At 26.5% G+C, this 18,928-nt stretch overlaps 1 protein-coding gene across 6 annotated transcripts in view; it reads left to right on the top strand.

Moving 5' to 3' along the window:
- Slmb (supernumerary limbs) overlaps positions 1 to 18,928 on the top strand; it is a 36,769-nt gene that overhangs the window by 5,352 nt on the left and 12,489 nt on the right. For 4 of the 6 annotated variants that reach the window (XM_064055760.1, XM_064055759.1, XM_064055762.1 and 1 more), the window contains one exon: positions 12,015 to 12,243. In XM_064055760.1, the coding sequence (XP_063911830.1) occupies positions 12,015 to 12,243 (229 nt within the window). Of the gene's footprint in view, positions 1 to 11,104; positions 11,242 to 11,868; positions 11,892 to 12,014; positions 12,244 to 18,928 lie in introns of those variants that run through there. The other 2 variants (XM_064055763.1, XM_064055764.1) reach the window with 2 other exon arrangements.

Below are 18,928 nucleotides of genomic sequence, written 5' to 3'. Positions count from 1 at the left end.
AATTTTTCGATGTTTCGTTTTTTCGAATCTTCAATTTTTCGATTCCTTATTTTTTTTGATATTTTACTTTTTCAATTTTTCTTCAATTTTACGATTTTTCACGTTTTCGGTTTTTTGATGTTTCCACGTCCCGGTTCTTCGATTTTTCGATATTTAATTTTTCCATGTTTATTATTTTAGGTTTTTCGGTTTCTAAATATTTTGATTTTTCAAATCTTCGGTTTTTCGATTTTGCGAATTTTTAAATTTTAGATTTTTGATTTTTTTTTTATGTTTATATCTTTCGAGTTTTCGACTTCGGGATTTTAAATTTTTCGGTTTTTCAATTTCTAAAATTGAATTGTTATTTTTTCAGTGTTCCTTTCGATTTTATAATTTTTCGGTTAATCAATTTTTAAAATTTTCGATCTTTGATTTTTCAGTTCATCATTTTTAAATGTTTCAATTATACAATTTTTGGATTTTTTTCAGTTTATCCGATTTTCCGATTTCTTTGATTTTCAGTATTTAGGTTTTATAATACATATTAGGAGTACGTTTTTTTGCAATTGCACGCAAATTGCAAGTTCTTGATGTCAGTCGTTTTTTATTTCTGAATTTACACTTTTGTAATTTTTCCATTTTTTTTTATTCGAAAAATTGAGAAATCAGAACATAATTGCAAATTCGCAAAAGTCTAAAATCGAAAAAGTGCAAATCGAAGAACTGCAAAAATGAAAAAATTTGAAACATTGGAAAACTAAAATTTGAGAAACTTGAAAATCAAAAAAAAATTGATGATTCGAAAATTTTTAAAGAAGAAAGAACGAATCAAATCGAAAACTTGGAAAGTCGAAAACCTGTGCCATTGAAAGGACAAAAATTTGAAAAATTAAATATAGAGAAATCGAAAAATTTAAATTTGTTATTATGGTCGAGTAATAGAAAGTTTGAAAATCCAATAAAAAAGATGGAAAAATTCTAAAATCGTAAAATTGAAAAAGTGGAAAATTATAAAAATCATTATCACATATTTAAAACTAGAAAAATTGCAAATCAATAATTGAAAAAACGAAAAATTAAAAAATCACTGATAGACTAAACGCGTCGGTAAATCCGTGATTAACTTAATCTTAAATTTAAAAAATCGAAAAATTGAAAAATCCAACAATTGAAAAATTTCATATTGAAAAAAAGAAAAATATAATTATAAAATCAGAACATTGAAAAACCAAAAATCGAAAAAATAAAGAAAATAAAAAACCGAAACGAAAAATTGCAAATCGAAAAATTAAAAATAAAAAGTCGAGAAACAAATCGAAAAATTGCAAAATCAAAAAATTGAAAACTCAAAAAATTTAATTGAAAAATTTGACTCGGAAAAGCTGCGGGAGTGTTATTTACGCCAGTGGTTTTTATTTTATAGAGGTTATGAGAAAACAAAAATCGCATTTTTTTTATATTTTTCAATGTTTCGGTTTCATAATTTTTCCTTTTTTCAACTTCAATTTCTTCAATTTTTCAGTTTCTCGACTTCCAATGTTTTAAAATTTTCGTTTCCTCAGTTTTTCAACAAGTTCTTGATTTTTACTTTTCGTTTTCTCGATTGCATCACAATTTTTCGTTTTTTTTTTCATTTTCTTTATTTTTCCAATGTTTCTTTCGATTTTATAATTATTTTTCGTTTAATCAATTTTGCAATTTTTGGATTTTTCAACTATCCCATTTTCCAATTTCTTTAGTTTTCAGTATTTAGATTTTATTTTCGATTTTGCACTTTTTCGATTTTCAAGTTTCTCAATTTTAATCTTCCGATTTTTGAATTTTTCGACTCTTCAATTTTTCAAGTTCTTGATTTCAAATTTTTGGGTTTTTCAAAGTTCTTATACTTTTTCGTTCTTTCATTATTGAATTTTCAGTTTTAGAATTTAGCTATTTTTCATTTTTTTTTTTATTCGAAAAATGGAGAAATCAGACTAAAAAATCGGAAAAAAACGAAAAATCGAAAAAGTGCAAATGGAAGAACTGAAGAAACCAGAAATTGAAACATTGGAAAACTTAAAATTCGAAAAAATTAATGATTCGAAAATTTGGAAAGAAGGAAAAACGAATCAAATCGGACAATTGGAAAACCCAAAACTTGTAAAATCAAAAAATTATAGAATCGTCAAAATAGTAAAGTCGAAAAACTAGATAACATCGAAAGATCGAAAACTAGAAAAATTGCAAATCAAAAATTAAAAAATCACTGGTAGACTCTACGCCAATCAGACGTTGCTAAACGTCTCCTTAAATCCGTGATTAACTTAATCTCAGCTAAAATATTCTGTAAACCAGTCCTTAAATTAAAAAAAAAATCACATTGAAAAAAAGAAAAATTATGTTTATAAAATCAGAACATTGAAAAACCAAAAATCGAAAAATTAAAAATAAAAACTCGAGAAACTCAAATCGAAAAATTGCAAAATCAAAAAATTGAAAAATTCAAAAGTTGGAAAATTAAAAAAAAATTAAACTTGAAAATTCGAAAAATTGCAAATTGAAAAATTCGAGTCAAAAAAGCTGCGGGGGTGTTACTTACGCCACTGGTTTTTACTTTATAAAATATATATATTAGAAAACAAAAATCGCAATTTTTTATATTTTTCACTGTTTCGGTTTCCTAATTTTTCCTTTTTTCAACTTTAATTTCTTCAATTTTTCAATGTCTCTACTTCCAAATTTGAAAATTTTTCGTTTCCTCACTTTTTCAAGTTCCTAATTTCTACTTTTCGTTTACTCGATTATATCACAAATTTTCGTTTTTTCATTTCCTTTATTTTTCCAACGTGTCTTTCGATTTTATAATTTTTCGTTTAATCAATTTTGCAATTTTTGGATTTTTCAACTATCCGATTTTCCGATTTCTTTAATTTCCAGTATGGATTTAGATTTTACAATACATATTTCGTTTTTTAGATTTTGCACTTTTTCGATTTATAAGTTTTTCTGTTTTAAATCTTCCGATTTTTGAATTTTTCGACTCTTCAATTTTCCAAGTTCTTGATTTTAAATTTTTGGGTTTTTTAAAGTTCTTATACTTTTTCGTTTTTTCATTTTTGAATTTTCAATTTTATTCGAAAAATGAAGAAATGGAAACTAAACTGAAAAAACTAAAAAGTCTAAAATCGAAAAATTGCAAATTGAAGAACTGAAAAATCCAAAAATTGAAACATTGGAAAACTGAAAATGGAAAAACTTAAAATTCGAAAAAATTAATGAATCGAAAATTTGGAAAGAAGAAAGAACGAATCAAATCGAAAAATCACAAAACCCAAAATTTGGAAAGAAGAAAGAACGAATCAAATCGAAAAATCGCAAAACCCAAAACTTGTAAAATCGAAAAATTATAGAATCGTCAAAATTGTAAACTCGAAAAACTGTAGATAACATCGAAAGATCGAAAAATTGGAAAATTGGAAAGTCGAATAAATGAAAAAGTTTTAAATTCGATAAAAATGGAAAATTTCTAAAATCGTAGAATTGAACATTTTTAAAAATTATCACATTTTTAATAAGAAAACTAGAAAAATTGCAAATCAAAAATTGAAAAAACGAAAAATTAAAAAATATATTTAATTGCGATTACATTTTTGATGCTCTAAAATACCACGTGTGATTAATCTCAGTTAAAATATTTTATAAACCAACCCTCAAAATTAAAAAGTCGAAGAATAGAAAAATCCAATAATTGAAAAATTTCACATTGAAAACAAGAAAAATTAAAAAAAACATTCAAAAACCGAAACGAAAAATTCTAAATGGGAGTATTCGTGAAAACAGTTGCAGTTCTTTACAAAATCTTTTGTCCGCCGCTTTTTTCCTTAATGTAGAACAACAGTGAAAACAATACAGGAGTCCACCGACCAACATGCAATCACAACTAACTACACCGTCAAGTGCTTTGTTAAATTTGTATTCACACGGAAGGGACGGTACCACTAATTAGTCACAACTACAAGTTGGGCAACTTTCCCATACGTGCCTCAAATCGATAACAAAGCAACAATAAACTTCTAAACCCCAAGACCTTGTTGAACTTTACGAATTCAAATAGCAAAAAAAACACCGTAAGATCAGACCTTTCACGTATTTGTTGCATTCGTCGAGAAAGCAAGCAGTCCACATAACGAATCGTGCCTTATAAATCAACTCGCGTTGACGTTCTGATTTCTGAAGCTCCTAATTTTGTTATTTCATTGTCGCTATAATTCAAGGTTCGTATAACAAATAAGGCGCAGGACCTTCTTGGCAAGCGGATCGGTCCTTGATTTGGTCTTTTCCTGCAGATTTCCTCGTGATTGACTCACCCATAGCAACTAATTCGTGAGGAGATTTTGTAACAGTTTTACAAAATTGTTAGAAAATGCCACTCGTAAAGGTCTTTGGAGCGGTGATTTTAATTTACTGACGAATTTAATCTCCATTTAATTGTTTTTAAAATGAAATGTACATCTGTGGGAATTGCGGGGGATGCCGAAGCGATTTTGTGATGACGTGCGAGTGGGTGGTTGGATGTTATTTACGTGTTAATATTATTCATAATTGGCTGGGTTGTGGATCCAACGAGGACTTGGTTGCATTAACAGCAAGAGGTCGTCTGATGGAAATCTGCAAGAGCGTGATGAAGATAATGAATGCTCCGGGATTTTGCTTTTAGACAAAGTGAGCCATGATTTTTTTTTTCACGTTGGATAAACTGATATTTCCATGTATATATGTAAAACGATCCTCAACGGTATATATGTAATTAATTTTAATTAGTTGCAGGACATGTCTCGACTTGCCTGTTTTAGTGCATAATTTTATGGTAATCATAAAGCTGTAAGAATTACTCATTGTTTGTTAATTGCAGTGGAGCAATAAGTTGACATAGAAACGATGTGTTACCGGTAAGCACACGATTTTGCCATTGAAACGTTTTGTTTCATCAACTCGATTACTCAATTTCAAGAAAATTGTCTTTAGAAACGATCAAGGACGAGTTTCTTTTTTTTTGCGTTCGCGGTAACTGCGGATCTGAGGTATTTCTAATGTTACGGAGAAAAGTGATTTAATGAAAAGCAAGTCTGGAACACGTTTTGTGACGTGTTGATTTGTTATGTAAAATGTTAGATTTGTTTTTAATGAAAATTGTTCCAAGTTTGGATTCACGTGAGTGTGATTAATCGTAGCGTCTTCAATTTTTTTTATCTTTCTGTGCATAGTTGGAAAAACCAAACTGCACCGTCTTTTTATTGCAGAAAAGTTGAATTTATTGCTGTTGTTATCATTATTTATTAGTATCATTACGAGCTTTACTTGAGACGATGATTACAAAATTCATAAATATTGAAAATATAATCTAAAATAATCATGTATTACTCATTGTTTCCGAACTTGGGGATTATAACAATACTAAGGTCGACTTTAATTAAAGCAAAAGTACGCATAAATAAGAATTTTTTGTGTTTATGAAGTTCGAGATAATTGTAGTACAGCGTAAAATTCCTGGTTCATTATTTTTAGTAAAGGACATTTCGGTCGATCATGAAGCTTAAATGTGGAAGTAGTGTGTAATTAAGATCTCAAAACTGATCTTTGAACAATATGAAAGCTAATTATTGTTTGTACTTGATGTAGGTTATTAAGATAAGATTCGAAGAAATGTGTGCATCAGCGTTATCAAATTCCAAGTAGCCTTTTTTTTTTAGTAGTGTATATACCGATGATTGAGCCGAGTATATTACGTATGGAATCAAAAATTGAAACACAGGAGTGTCGAGAAATTGTGAAATAAAAAAAATTAAAAATTGAAAAATCCACAAATTGAAAAATTCTCAAAATTGAAATATTGAAAAATTTAGAAGTCGATATATCAAAAAATCGTATTCTAGAAAAATTAAAAAGGAAAAAAAATTGAAAAAACTAAAATTTATAAGTTTTTCGATTAAAATTGAAATGTCAGAAAATTCAAAAGTCAAATAATTGAAACATCGAGAAATCTGAACATAAAAAGATCTAGAAATGGAAATATCTGAAACGAAAAATAAAAAAAGAAAAATTTAAGCGATACACGAAAAATTGAAAAACCGGAAAATAGAACAATCGAAATCTCGATAAATCGAAAAATCTAACACCGAGAAGTCGAGAAAATGACAAATATAAATTTCGGAAAATCGTAAAATTAAAACATTAAAAAGTTAATCAAAGTCGGGAAATCGAAATATTAAATTGTAAGAAATTGAAAAATAGATTTATTAAAAAATTTAAACATCGAGAAATCGAAACCTGAAAAGATAAAAAAATCGAAGTAGCCCAATTGAAAAATTTATAATTAAAAAGAAATCAATAAATTGAAAAATTGGGAATTTGAACAATCGATAAATCGAAAAGTCGAAAAATCCCAAAACTGAGACATCGAAAAATTGAGAAATCGAGAACTTGAAAAATCTAAATTAAAAGGTCGAAAAATTTTTAAAATGGCAAAATCGAGAAATAGGAAATTCAAAATATCGCAAAATTGAGGTATTAAAAAGTTAAAAATATTATTGTCGAAAAATTGAAAAATCTAAAATCAAAAAATCGAATAATTGAAACATCGAGAAATCGAATCAGGAAAAAATTGAGAAATCGAAATATGAAGTTCAAACGAAAAATTAAAAATTGAAAAACCGGGAAATGGAACAATCGAAATCTCGTTAAATCGAAAACTTGAAAAATCGAGAAATCGAAACCAAAAAAATCGTAAAATTTAAAAATTGGACAATCGAAAAACTAAAAAATCAAAAACATAAGAAATCGAGAAAATAACATCTAAAAATTTAAAAAAATCGAAATTCGAATAATCGTAAAAATTGAAATATGTATTAAAAAATTGGAAAGTCGAAAAATCGAAAAACTGAAAAATTAAAAAAAATAAGAATTTGAAAAATAGATTAATTGAAAAATTGAAACATTGAAAAATCGAAACCTGAAAAATAGAAGTAGCTCAATTGAATAATTTGAAATTAAATGGAAATCAATAAATTGGAAAATTGGAAAATTGAACAATCGAAAAATAAAAAAAATGGAAACATTAAAAATCTAAGTAAAATATCAAAAAATTGAAGTCTCTAATATTTCAAAAAATGAAGAAATTGAAAAATCGATAAATCGAAAAGTCGAAAAATTGAGAAATCGAGAACTTGAAAAATCGAAATTGAAAACTCCAAAAATTTTTAAAATGGGAAAACTGAGAAATCGGAAATTTGAAATATTACAAAATTGAAGAATTTAAAAGTTAAAAATGTTATTGTTGAAAAATCTAAAAATTGAAATGTCAAAAAGTTGAAAAATAGAATAATTGGAACATCGAGAAATCGAAATAGTTCAGACGAAAAATTAAAAATTGAAAAATTTGAAAATTGTGAAATAGAACAATCGAAATATCCAGCAATCGAAACATCAACAAATCGGAAAATCTAAAAATTGGAAAATGAAAAACTGAAAAATCAAAAATACAAGAAATCGGGAAAATGATAAAACTGAAATTTAAAGAATTCAAGTTGAAAAGTCAAAAAATTTTAAAATCGTAAAATCGAGAAATCGAAAATCGAAAAATCAAAAAATCGAAATATGTAAAAAAAAAACCGAGAAATTGAAGAATTGAAACATCGACAAATCGAAACTTGTAAATATCGAAAAATCGCAGTAGCCCAATTGAAAAATTTAAAATCAAAAAGAAATCAGTAAATTTAAAAGTCAAAATTTTTAAAAATCGAAAAACTGAAAAATTAAAAATCTAAATTTAAAAAAAATATCAAAAATTTCAAAAATTCTAAAACCGAGAAATTTTTTCAAAGTAGTAAAACCGATAAATCGGAAATTCGAAAAATCGTAAAATTGAAGTATGTATTAAAAAGTTTAAAAATCGGGAAATCGAAATACCAAACAAAAAAAAGAAAACAAGAAATTGAAAAATTGACATTAAAAGCTTTCTCTCAAAACTGAAATGTCTGAAAAATAGATTAATTGAAAATTGAAACATCCAGAAATCCAGCGCTGACAAGATCGAAAAATCGAAGTAGCCCTATTGAAAAATTTAAAATTAAAATGAAACCAATAAATTGAAAAATTGGGAATCTGAAAAATCAAAAATCTTAAAAATAGAAAAATTTATAATCGAAAAATCCCAAAAAATAAAAACTGAAAAATCAAGAAATCGAAAAGTCGAAAAATCTCAAAATAGAGTTCGAAAAATTGAAACATGGAGAAATCGAAACCTGAAAAGATTGAAAAATCGATAAATTGAAAAAATGGGAAATTGAACAATCGAAAAATGAAAAATTTAAAATCTAAAACATCAAAAAATTGAAATTGAAAAATCGAGAAATCGAAACGTCGTAATATCGAAAAATAGAAAATTTAAAAAATCGAAATTGGAAAGTCGAAAAATTTTTAAAAACTGAGAAGTCGAAAATTCGAAAAATCGCAAAATTGGAGTATTAAAAAGTTTAAAAATCGGGAAATCGAAACAACAAAAAATCGTATTGTCGAAACATTGAAAAATCTAAAAATGTTAAATTTAAGAAATTGAAAAATTTCAGAACTGAAATGTCAGGAAGTTAAGAAATGAAATAAGTGAAGCATCGAGAAATTGAGACATGAAAAGATTGAGAATTCAAAATAGTTCAAACGAAAAATTGAAAAAATTTAAAATCTAAGAAGAAGTGATACACGAAAAATTGAAAAACCGGAAAATAGAACAATCGAAACGTCGAAATCTTGATAAATCGAAAAAACTAAAATCGAGAACTAGAAATGTCGAGCAATCCAAACCTCAAAAAAATTCGAAAAATCCAAGATGGAAAAATGAAAACATCGAAAAATGGAAGAATCGAAACATTTAAAAAATCGTAAAATCTAAAAATTGGAAAACGAAAAACTGAAAAATCAAAAATACAAGAAATCAAGAACATGATAAAACTAAAATTTAAAAAATCCAAATTGAAAAGTCGGAAATCTTTTAAAATGAGAAATCGGAAATTCGAAAAATCGTAAAATTGAAGTATTAAAAAGTTTAAAAATCGGGAAATCGAAATATCAAAAAATCGAGAAATTGAAAAACCAAAATACATATGTAAATTGTAAGAAATCGAAAAATCGAAAAAAAAAACGAGAAATTGAAAAATCGACAAATCGGAACCTGAAAATATCGAAAAATCGTAGTAGCCCAATTGAAAAATTTAAAATCAAAAAGAAATCAAAAAAACTAAATATAAATATCAAAAAAATCGAAAAACCCAAAATTTCAAAAAATGAGAAAAATGAAAAATCGAGAAATCGAAACGATTTCGAAAAATTGAAAAATTAAGAACTCGAAAATTTTTCAAAGTCGTAAAACCGATAAATCGGAAATTCGAAAAATCGTAATGTTGAGGTATTAAAAAGTTTAAAAATCGAGAAATCGAAAAACTGAAAAATAAAAGAAAACGAGAAATTGAAAAAATTGACAAGTAGAGACATTGAAAACTCTCAATACTGAAATGCCTGAAAAATAGATTCATTGAAAAATTGAAACATCGAAAAATCGAGAGCTGAAAACACCGAAAAATCGAAGTAGCCCAATTGAAAAATTTGAAATTAAAAGGAAACCAATAAATTGAAAAATTGGGAATCCGAAAAATCAAAAATTTTAAAAATAGAAAAATTGAATAATTTAAAATTGAAAAATCTCAATAAAAAAACTGAAAAGTCGAAAAACTGGAACATCGAGAAATTCAAGCCTGAAAAGATCGAAAAATCGAAGCAGTCCAGTTGAAAGATTAAAAATTTTAAAAATCGAAAAACTGAAAAATTTAAAATCGAAAAATGTCTTAAAATTTAAAAAAATAAAAAACTGAAATATCGAGTAATCGAAAAGTCGAAAAATCGAAAATTTAGAAAATCGATTTTTTTTTAAATGGTGAAACCGAGAGAGAAATCGGAAATTTGAAAAGGCGTAAAATTAAAATATTAGAAAGTTTAAAAATCGGGAAATCAAAATACCAAAAAATCGTTAAGCCGAAAAATTGACAAATCGAAAAACTGAAAAATAAAAAAAATTAGAAATTGAAAAATTGACAAGTCGAAACATTGAAAACTCCCAAAACTGAAATGTCTGAAAAGTAGACAAATTGGGAAAATCAAAAATTTTAAAAATCGAAAAATTTAAAATCAAAAAATCTCTCAAATTTCAAAGGAAGGAAAAATTAAGCCAAGAAGTGTAATTCTGAGCAGTTAAAGCAAATTACTCACTCGGTAATTTTGTGATTAGCTGTTGTTCCGAACAACAGATAAAAAAAAACAGGGAAAAACCTTGTCCTTTTTACGATATCATTATTTGTAATCGATAACCATAAAGCTCTACGGTAGAACTTTGTGCTCTGAATTACAAATAAACAAACGTAACAGTTTGCGAACTTGTCTCCTAAGAGAACTTTCGTTCATCTACAATCAATATAATAAGTGTAGGTGTACACCATATGTACCTAAGAATAATATTCATGTTAATGACCGATTCCAGTTTTCAAATACACCTACCTACAAGTTACAAAAAATTGAAATTATTAGTTATGGAATGTCTATACATTGTTGCATAAGTATAGAAAGAAAAGCTAAGCACATTCAATGAGGGCATGTTTCAACAATGGAGAATCAGTTGTCGCCCCATCTAACAAGTCTTCAACTAAATCTTCCGAAATACGAATTAAGGTGGTGAAACTTGTTCTCGTTCAGCACTTCCTCCATTTTTTATGCTCCATTGAAGTTGGCCTTCAATGTTCTGACAACTTTATTGATTCGAATAACGATTTCTAGTCTTTAATTTAATTATTTTGACTTCAATAATAATTATTAATGGCAGCTTTATTAGCATTTTACTACCTTAATTTGATTTTAGTATGTAAATTAAATATGCAATATATATTGCACAAAATTCAACTTTCAATCATACGAAGACCTCACAATTCAATTTATAACCCCTTATTCAGAAAACTGAACTTCCACGGTCCCTAGCTTGGTTAATTTAGTCGCAACTAATCGATTTTTTAGCATGAATAATCCTTGAATAACGAGCAGAGAAAAATAATCCAGTTCATGACGTGTAATTAATTCCGGTGATGCTTAACCAACTGTGATACGATTCGGTTCTGCTGTCACATAAATAAGGTGAAACATTTCGAAAAACCTCTCGACTTAACCACCGGCAACGAAAATAACCAAGTAAGTGAAACTTGATGAACCTCCGTTGCGTAAGAACGCAATCATTTCAATTACTCACTGACTCCAACAATTAAATTCGGAACAGCCGCGTTTCAACCAAATCCGGCTTTGTCGGTTTTAATGCTCGAATAATCGCGCAATCTTGTTTCTATCATTGTTGGATCTCGATTAGACAGGTAAAAAATAACTTCATGGAACCGTCCTCGCTTGGAAACTCGTCTTGTCTCCTAGCTGTTATTCTAGTTCAAGTGTACCGTGTATGTTAATTTCGTCCTGGATGTCGACCGTATTTTATTTATGAGATTATTCCTTTGATCGGGGGAAAAGAACCACCAGAGGTTTTTCTCTATGTTGGGTCGTTTAAGGACTGTTTGCGAGATTCGTATCAGTGTGAAGTGACGATTTCTGTGTGCACAAGGCGTTCAACTTTCTACTATTTACATTTAATTGTTGTGTTTATGTGATTTCTAGTTTCTTTTTTAGTTTTGCGGAGTTGTTGTGTACTTGGGGCATTTTATTAAATGAAAATTGTCGCTCATTTGTCGCGTGGTCGGTTTTTTTGTTGCGTTAACGATTAACTTTCGAAAAAAGATTGAACACAGGAACTGGCGGCTTTGGTTGGCGATGTTCGAGTTCGGCTTATCACAGCGGTAATGATATGATAACGTTCGTAACGGACTTATTTTGGTGTGTTGTTAATTTTAACTTGAAAACAACGGAACTTTCAAACGTTTTTCTCTGTTTAATTTTTTGTTTTTTTTTTTTTCTTGCAGTATCCAATGACAATATTATCACCGTACGACACGGCCAGGAAGAAAGAGCCATCGGCCACTTTCAACGCGGAGAGAGAATCATGTCTGAAGTGCTTCGAAAAATGGAGCGAAACCGACCAAGTGGAATTCGTAGAAAATTTACTAGCTAGGATGTGCCACTATCAGCACGGACATATAAATTCCTATTTAAAACCTATGCTACAACGGGATTTTATCTCTCTTTTGCCAAGTTAGTATAAACTTGTTCAACTTCTTCGTGAGTAATCCGCAGCTATCTCGTATTTGTGTGTTTACTACAACGTTAAAAAAAATCGGAGTTCTTGCAACAGTTCTTGGAAAAAGTTGTTCGGGATTGTTCGCCTCTGTTGTCCGATTGTTATCATGTTTTTACTGGGTTTGTTTACCTTCGACCAATTTTTGGATACCACAATTTTTTCTTTAATTTGAAATAATTTAATTTCAATCTTTCATTTTCAAATTCCCGATTTTTGCAATTTTTCTATTTTTAATCTTTCCATTTTTCAACTTTTCAACTTCTTGATTTCCACTTTTTAGATTTTTCAAAGTTCTCATTTTATACTTTTTGAGTTTTTCATTTTTACAATTTTGCAATTTTTCCATTTTTTTGATTCCTAAAAAATTGCAAAATCGAATTCGATTAATTTTTTGATATCACAATTTTTGGTTTTTTCGTTTTCTAAATTTGCAATTTTTCCAATTTTTAAAGTTTCGGTTTTATAAATTTTCGTTTTTGCAACTTTAATTTGTTCAATTTTTCGGTCTGCAATTTTTCCATTTTTCAGTTTCTCAATTTTTCGATTTTTCCATTTTCGGTTTCCTCAGTTTTCAAGTTTTTGATTTTTATTTGTCATTTTCCCGATTTTTGTCATTGTCATTGTCTCTATGTTATTTTTTAATTTCCTTTATTTTTTCACTGTTTCTTTCGATTTTATAATTTTTGATTTATTCGATTCTTCAAAATTTTCGATCTTTGATTTTCAAATTCCTCGATTTTTAAATTTTTCAATTTTCCAATTTTTCGATTTTACAATATTTAATTTTTTCGATTTGCAATTTTTCGATTTTTCAGATTCTTGATTTCCAGTTTTTAGATTTTTCAAAGTTCTTGTTTTATACTTTTTGGGTTTTTCATTTTTGATTTCTCATTTTTTTGATTCGAAAAGTTGAAAAATGGAAAACTGAAACATTTCAAAATCGAATTTTTCACCCCTGCTGTCCTGATTGTTATCATATTTTCACTGGATTTATTTACCTTCGATCAATTTTTTGATATCACACTTTTTCGTTTTTTCATTTTCTTTAATTTGCAATTTTTCTAATTTTTCGATTTTTCAATTTCTCAATTTTTCGTTTCCTCAGTTTTCAAGTTTTTGTTTTTTATTTGTCATTTTCCCGATTTTTTAATTGTCATTGTCTCTATTTATTTTTTTTTTGATTTTTCAATTTTTCATTTATTCAATTCTTCAAAATTTCAGTCTTTGATTTTCAAATTTTTGGATTTTGAAATTTTAAAATTTTTCAATTTTGGAATTTTTGGATTTTTCAACTATTCCATTTGATTCCATCTAATTTTCAATATTTCGATTTTACAATATTTAATTTTTTCGATTTTTAAGTTCTTGATTTCCAGTTTCTAAATTTTTCAAAGTTTTCATTTTATACTTTTTTTTTGCAATTTTTCCATTTTTTGATTCGAAAAGTTGAAAAATGGAAAACTGAAAAAACGGAAAATCGCAAATCGAAGAACTGGGGAAACGGAAAATCGAAACATTGAAAAACTAAAAATCCAGTAACTGAAAAATCGAAAAAAGAAACGAATCGAATCGAAAAATTGGAAAACTCAAAAATTATAGACTCGTCAAAATTGTAAAGTCGAAAAATAGTAACACTGAAAGATCGAAAATGGAAAAATCGAATAAATGAAAAATCTCACTTTTTAATTTTACGATTTTAGAATTTTTCCATTCTCCAATTTTAAAACTTTTTCATCATATACATGTATATACATATATGTAGGTGTCACACTTATATAAAATGACAACAAAAAAAAATCAAAAATTGAAAAACCCAAAAAATTGAAAAAATTTGAAAACTAAAAATCAACATGAAAAATTACAAATCGAAAAATTGAAAAATTAAAAATGAAAACTCGAGAAATTTTATCTTAAAAATCTGTAAAATCTGAAAATTGAAGAAAAAAAAAAGGAAAATCGCAATTCGAATAATTGAAGAAACGAAAACTTCAGAAATTATTTTTCAATTTGTCAGGTTTTTGATTAATAATTTTTTTTAGTTTTCAATTTTTCGACCCTTCGATTTCTTGTTTTTTTAATTTCTCAGTTTTTCGATTTTTCTACTTCACAATTTTTTGACATTTCGATTTCTCGGTTTTACTATTTAATTTTTTTTCCAATTTTCAATTTCAATTCTTTCAATTTTAGATTTTTAATTTTCTTGATTTCCCGTATTCTTGATTTTTCAATTTTCTAATTTTTAGATTTTATGATTTATTGTTTCGATTCCTCGATTTTTCAAATTTTCGGGTCCTCAGTTTTTCAATTTTTCGACTTCTCGGTTTTAGATTTTTGAATTTACAAAGATTTCGAAGTTTTGATTGTTCGATTAACCGGTTTTCCAATTTTTCATTTATCGATTTTTTTTAATAAAAATTTTTCGAGTTTTTGACATTTCGGTCTTGCGATTTTTCAATTTTTCGATTTTATAAATTTTAGCTTTTTCGATTTCTCGTTTTTTCAATTTTTCGATATTACGTTTTTTTGATGTTTCAATTTCACGATTTTTCAATTTTTCCATTTCTAAATTTTTCAATATTTCGATTGCTCAATCTTCCGATTTTTCGACTTTCGAATTTGCAATTTTTCCAGTTTTTTTTTTTTTATTCAAAAAGTTGAAAAATGAAACTGAAACGAAAAAACGAAACATTGAAAAAGTAAAAATCGGGAAACTAAAAAATCAAAAAAGAAAGGAATCGAATCGAAAAATTGGAAAACTCAAAAATTGTAAAATCGAAAAATTATAGAATCGTCAAAATTGTAAAGTCGAAAAGCAGTAACATTGGAAGATCGAAAAATTGAAAAATCGAATAAATGAAAAAGTTTTAAAATCCTGTAATTGAAGAATGGAAAAATTCTAAAATCGTAAAATTGAAAAGTGATTTTTTTAAAAAATTATGATAATTATCAAATATATAATACGTATATAAAGTGACAACTTTAGAAATTGAAAAATCGAGACATTAAAGAATGTAAAATTGAAAAATCCAACAATCAAAAACCGAATCGAAAAATTCAAAAATCCAAAAATTTAAAAATTTCGCATTGAAAAAAATTTGTAAAAGCAAAATATTGAAAAACCCAAAAAATTGAAAAAATATGAAAACAAAAAACTGAAACATTGAAAAATTAAAAATTGAAAACTGAGAAATTTTAACTCAAAAAAACTATAAAATCTGAAAATTGAAGGAACAAAAAAATGAAAAATCGCAAATCGAAAAATTGAAGAAACGAAAACTTCAAAAAATTTTAATGTTTGTGATTATTAATTATTTTTTCGACTTTTCGCTTTCTCGATTTTTCAATTTATCGATATTTAAAATCTTTCAGTTCTTCGATTTTTAACAATTTTGATTCTATTTTTCAGACATTCAGTTTTGGATTTTTCAATTTCTCTATTTGTCATTTTTTCCATTTCTTGTTGTTTGATTTTTCAGTTTTATTATTTAAATTTTTTTCCATTTTTCAATTTCGATTCTTTAAGTTTTAGATTTTTTATTTTCTCGATTTCTTGTATTCTTGTTTTTTCACTTTTTCAATATTTTAGTTTTCGGAATTTTGCAATTTTTTGATGTTTCGATTGTTCGATCTCTCAATTTTTCGACTTCTCGGTTTTAGATTATTCAATTTATAAAGATTTCGATGTTTTGATTGTTAGATTAACCGGTTTTCCAATTTTTCATTTATCGATTTTTTCGAATCAAAATTTTTTAATTTTTCAATTGTTCGATTTTTGACATTTCAGTCTTGGGATTTTTGAATTTTTCGTTTTTATAAATCTTAGATTTTTCGATTTCTCGATATTACGATTTTTTGATGTTTCAATTTCACGATTTTTCAATTTTTCTTTTTCTAAATTTTTCAATATTTCAGTTTTGAGAATTTTTCGATTTTGCGATTTTTCCATTTTTTTTTTGTTCAAAAAGTTGAAAAATGGAAAACTGAAAAAACGAAAAATCCAAAAATCGCAAATCGAAGAACTGAAGAAACGAAAACTCGAAACATGGAAAAACTAAAAATCGAGAAACTAAAAAATCAAAAAAGAAACGAATCGAATCGAAAAATTGGAAAATCGAAAAATTACAGACTGGTCAAAATTGTTTAAAGTCGGTAACATTAAAAGATGGAAAAATTGAAAAATGAAAAATTTTAAAAACTATATTAACAATTATTAGATACAACTAGAAAAATTGCAAATCAGAAGTTGAAGAAACGAAAAATACGAAAATCGAGACAGTGAAAAATTTTAAATTGAAAAAACGAAAAATTAAAAAATGAAGAATTGAAAAATTCAAAAACTGCAAAATTTCTCATTAAAAAAACCCAAAAAATGAAAAAAAGAAATAAAAAAAACCTAAAGAAAAATTGCAAATCTAAAAATTAAAACATCTAAAAGTTGGAAAATCGAAAAAATTAAAAGTTTAAAACTGAGAACTCGAAAAGATGCATATCCTAAAATTGAAGAAACAAAAAAAAATGTAAAATTGGAAAATTGCAAATCGAAAAATTGAAGCAACGAAAAATTTAAAAAACAGTAATTGAAAAATCGAAAAATTGTAAAAAAAAATAAAAAAACTGAAAAATCAAGAAATCGAAAAGTCGAAAAATCTCAAAAAATTGAAATATGGAGAAATCGAAACCTGAAAAGATTGAAAGATCGAAGTAGCAGAATTGAAAAATCAATAAATTGAAGAAATGGGAAATTGAACAATCGAAAAATGAAAAATTTTAAATCTGAATTTAAAATATTAAAAAATTGAAATTGAAAAATCGAGAAATCGAAACGTCATAATATCGAAAAATAGAAAATTTAAAAAATCGAAATTGGAAAGTCAAAAAATTAAAAAAAACTGAGAAGTTGAAAATTCGAAAAATCGTAAAATTGAAGTATTAAAAAGTTTAAAAATCGGGAAATTGAAATATCAAAAATTCGTGAAGTCGAAAAATTAAAAAATCGATAAACTGAAAAATAAAAAAACGAGAAATTGAAAAATTGACAAGTAGAGACATTGAAAACTCCCAAAGCCGAAATCTCTGTAAAATAGATTAATTGAAAAATCGAGAAATCGAAACCTGAAAAGAGCGAAAAATCCAAGTAGCCCATTTGAAAAATTAAAAATTTTAAAAATCGAAAAACTGAATAATTTAAAATCGAAAAATTTCTTAAATTTCAAAAAATAAAAAAACTGAAAAGTCGAAAAACTAAAAAATCGAAATTGAAAAGTCGAAATGGTAAAACCGGGGAAGAAGTCGGAAATTTGAAAAGTTGTAAAATTAAAATATTAAAAAGTTTAAATTCGTGAGGTCGAGAAATAAAAAAATCGAAAAACTGAATAATAAAAAAAATGAGAAATTGAAAAATTGACAAGTAGACATTGAAATCTCCCAAAACTGAAATGCCTGAAAAGTAGATTAATTGAAAAATTGAAACATGGAGAATTCGAAAAATCGAAGTGGTCCAATTCAAAAATTTAAAGTTAAAAAGAAACAGATTAATTGAAAAATTGGAAAATCAAAAATTTTAAAAATCGAAAAACTGAAAAATCCAACATCGAAAAATCTCTCAAATTTCAAAAAACGACACTGAAAAATCGAGATGCCGAGATATCGATAAATCGAAAATTTAAAAAATCAAAAATTTAATAATAAATCGAAGTAACAAGTGGGGATGGTCAGACAAATTTTGTTTTACATACATACAAAGTTTGACAACAGTCGGTCCGGTAATTTCCGGTATTATTATCTGGTTAATAAAAATCGACACAGACAGCGGAAACGAAACCTATTTTTTCGTACTCAAAGGGGCATGAAACGTCAAGAAATCATGAAAGTAGTAGTCCGACTCGAAGAAGTTAAATTTTAAAAGATAAAGTAAGAAAAAATTAAGCCATGAAGTGTAATTCTGAGCAGTTAAAGCAAATTACTCACTCGGTAATTTTGTGATTAGCTGTTGTTCCGAACAACAGATAAAAAAAAACAGGGAAAAACCTTGTCCTTTTTACGATATTGAAAAATTCAAAAACTGCAAAATTTCTCATTAAAAAAACCCCAAAAAATGAAAAAAAAGAAATAAAAAAAACCTAAAGAAAAAATTGCAAATCTAAAAATTAAAACATCTAAAAGTTGGAAAATCGAAAAAATTAAAAGTTTAAAACTGAGAACTCGAAAAGATGCATATCCTAAAATTGAAGAAACAAAAAAAAAATGTAAAATTGGAAAATTGGAAAATTGCAAATCGAAAAATTGAAGAAACGAAAAATTTAAAAAACAGTAATTGAAAAATCGAAAAATTGTAAAAAAAAAATAAAAAAAAAAGATAACGAATTGAAAGATTGAAGAAACAAAAACTTCTCAACAAATTAAAATTGAACAAAAAAAAATTATAAAATCGAAACATTGAAAAATTAAAAATTGAAAAACAATGTTTTACCAGTATTTGGACAGTGAAAGTGTCGTATGCAACACAAAAATTAATTTTATTAACGCGTTGAATACTTGCCAACTTGCCCTGTTGTAAAATAAAAGGTGAACTAGTAACGAAGTCACTAATCAGTTTATTACAATTTTAATGTGAATAAAGTCGATAATTAAGGACAACAC

Source organism: Zophobas morio, unplaced genomic scaffold, assembly GCF_036711695.1.
Source record: "Zophobas morio isolate AGI-343-1 ecotype UQ-CSIRO unplaced genomic scaffold, CSIRO_AGI_Zmor_V1 ptg000014l, whole genome shotgun sequence".
Taxonomy (NCBI): domain Eukaryota; kingdom Metazoa; phylum Arthropoda; class Insecta; order Coleoptera; family Tenebrionidae; genus Zophobas; species Zophobas morio.
Note: the sequence above shows the minus strand (reverse complement) of the source record. Positions and strands in the feature narration are given on the sequence as shown.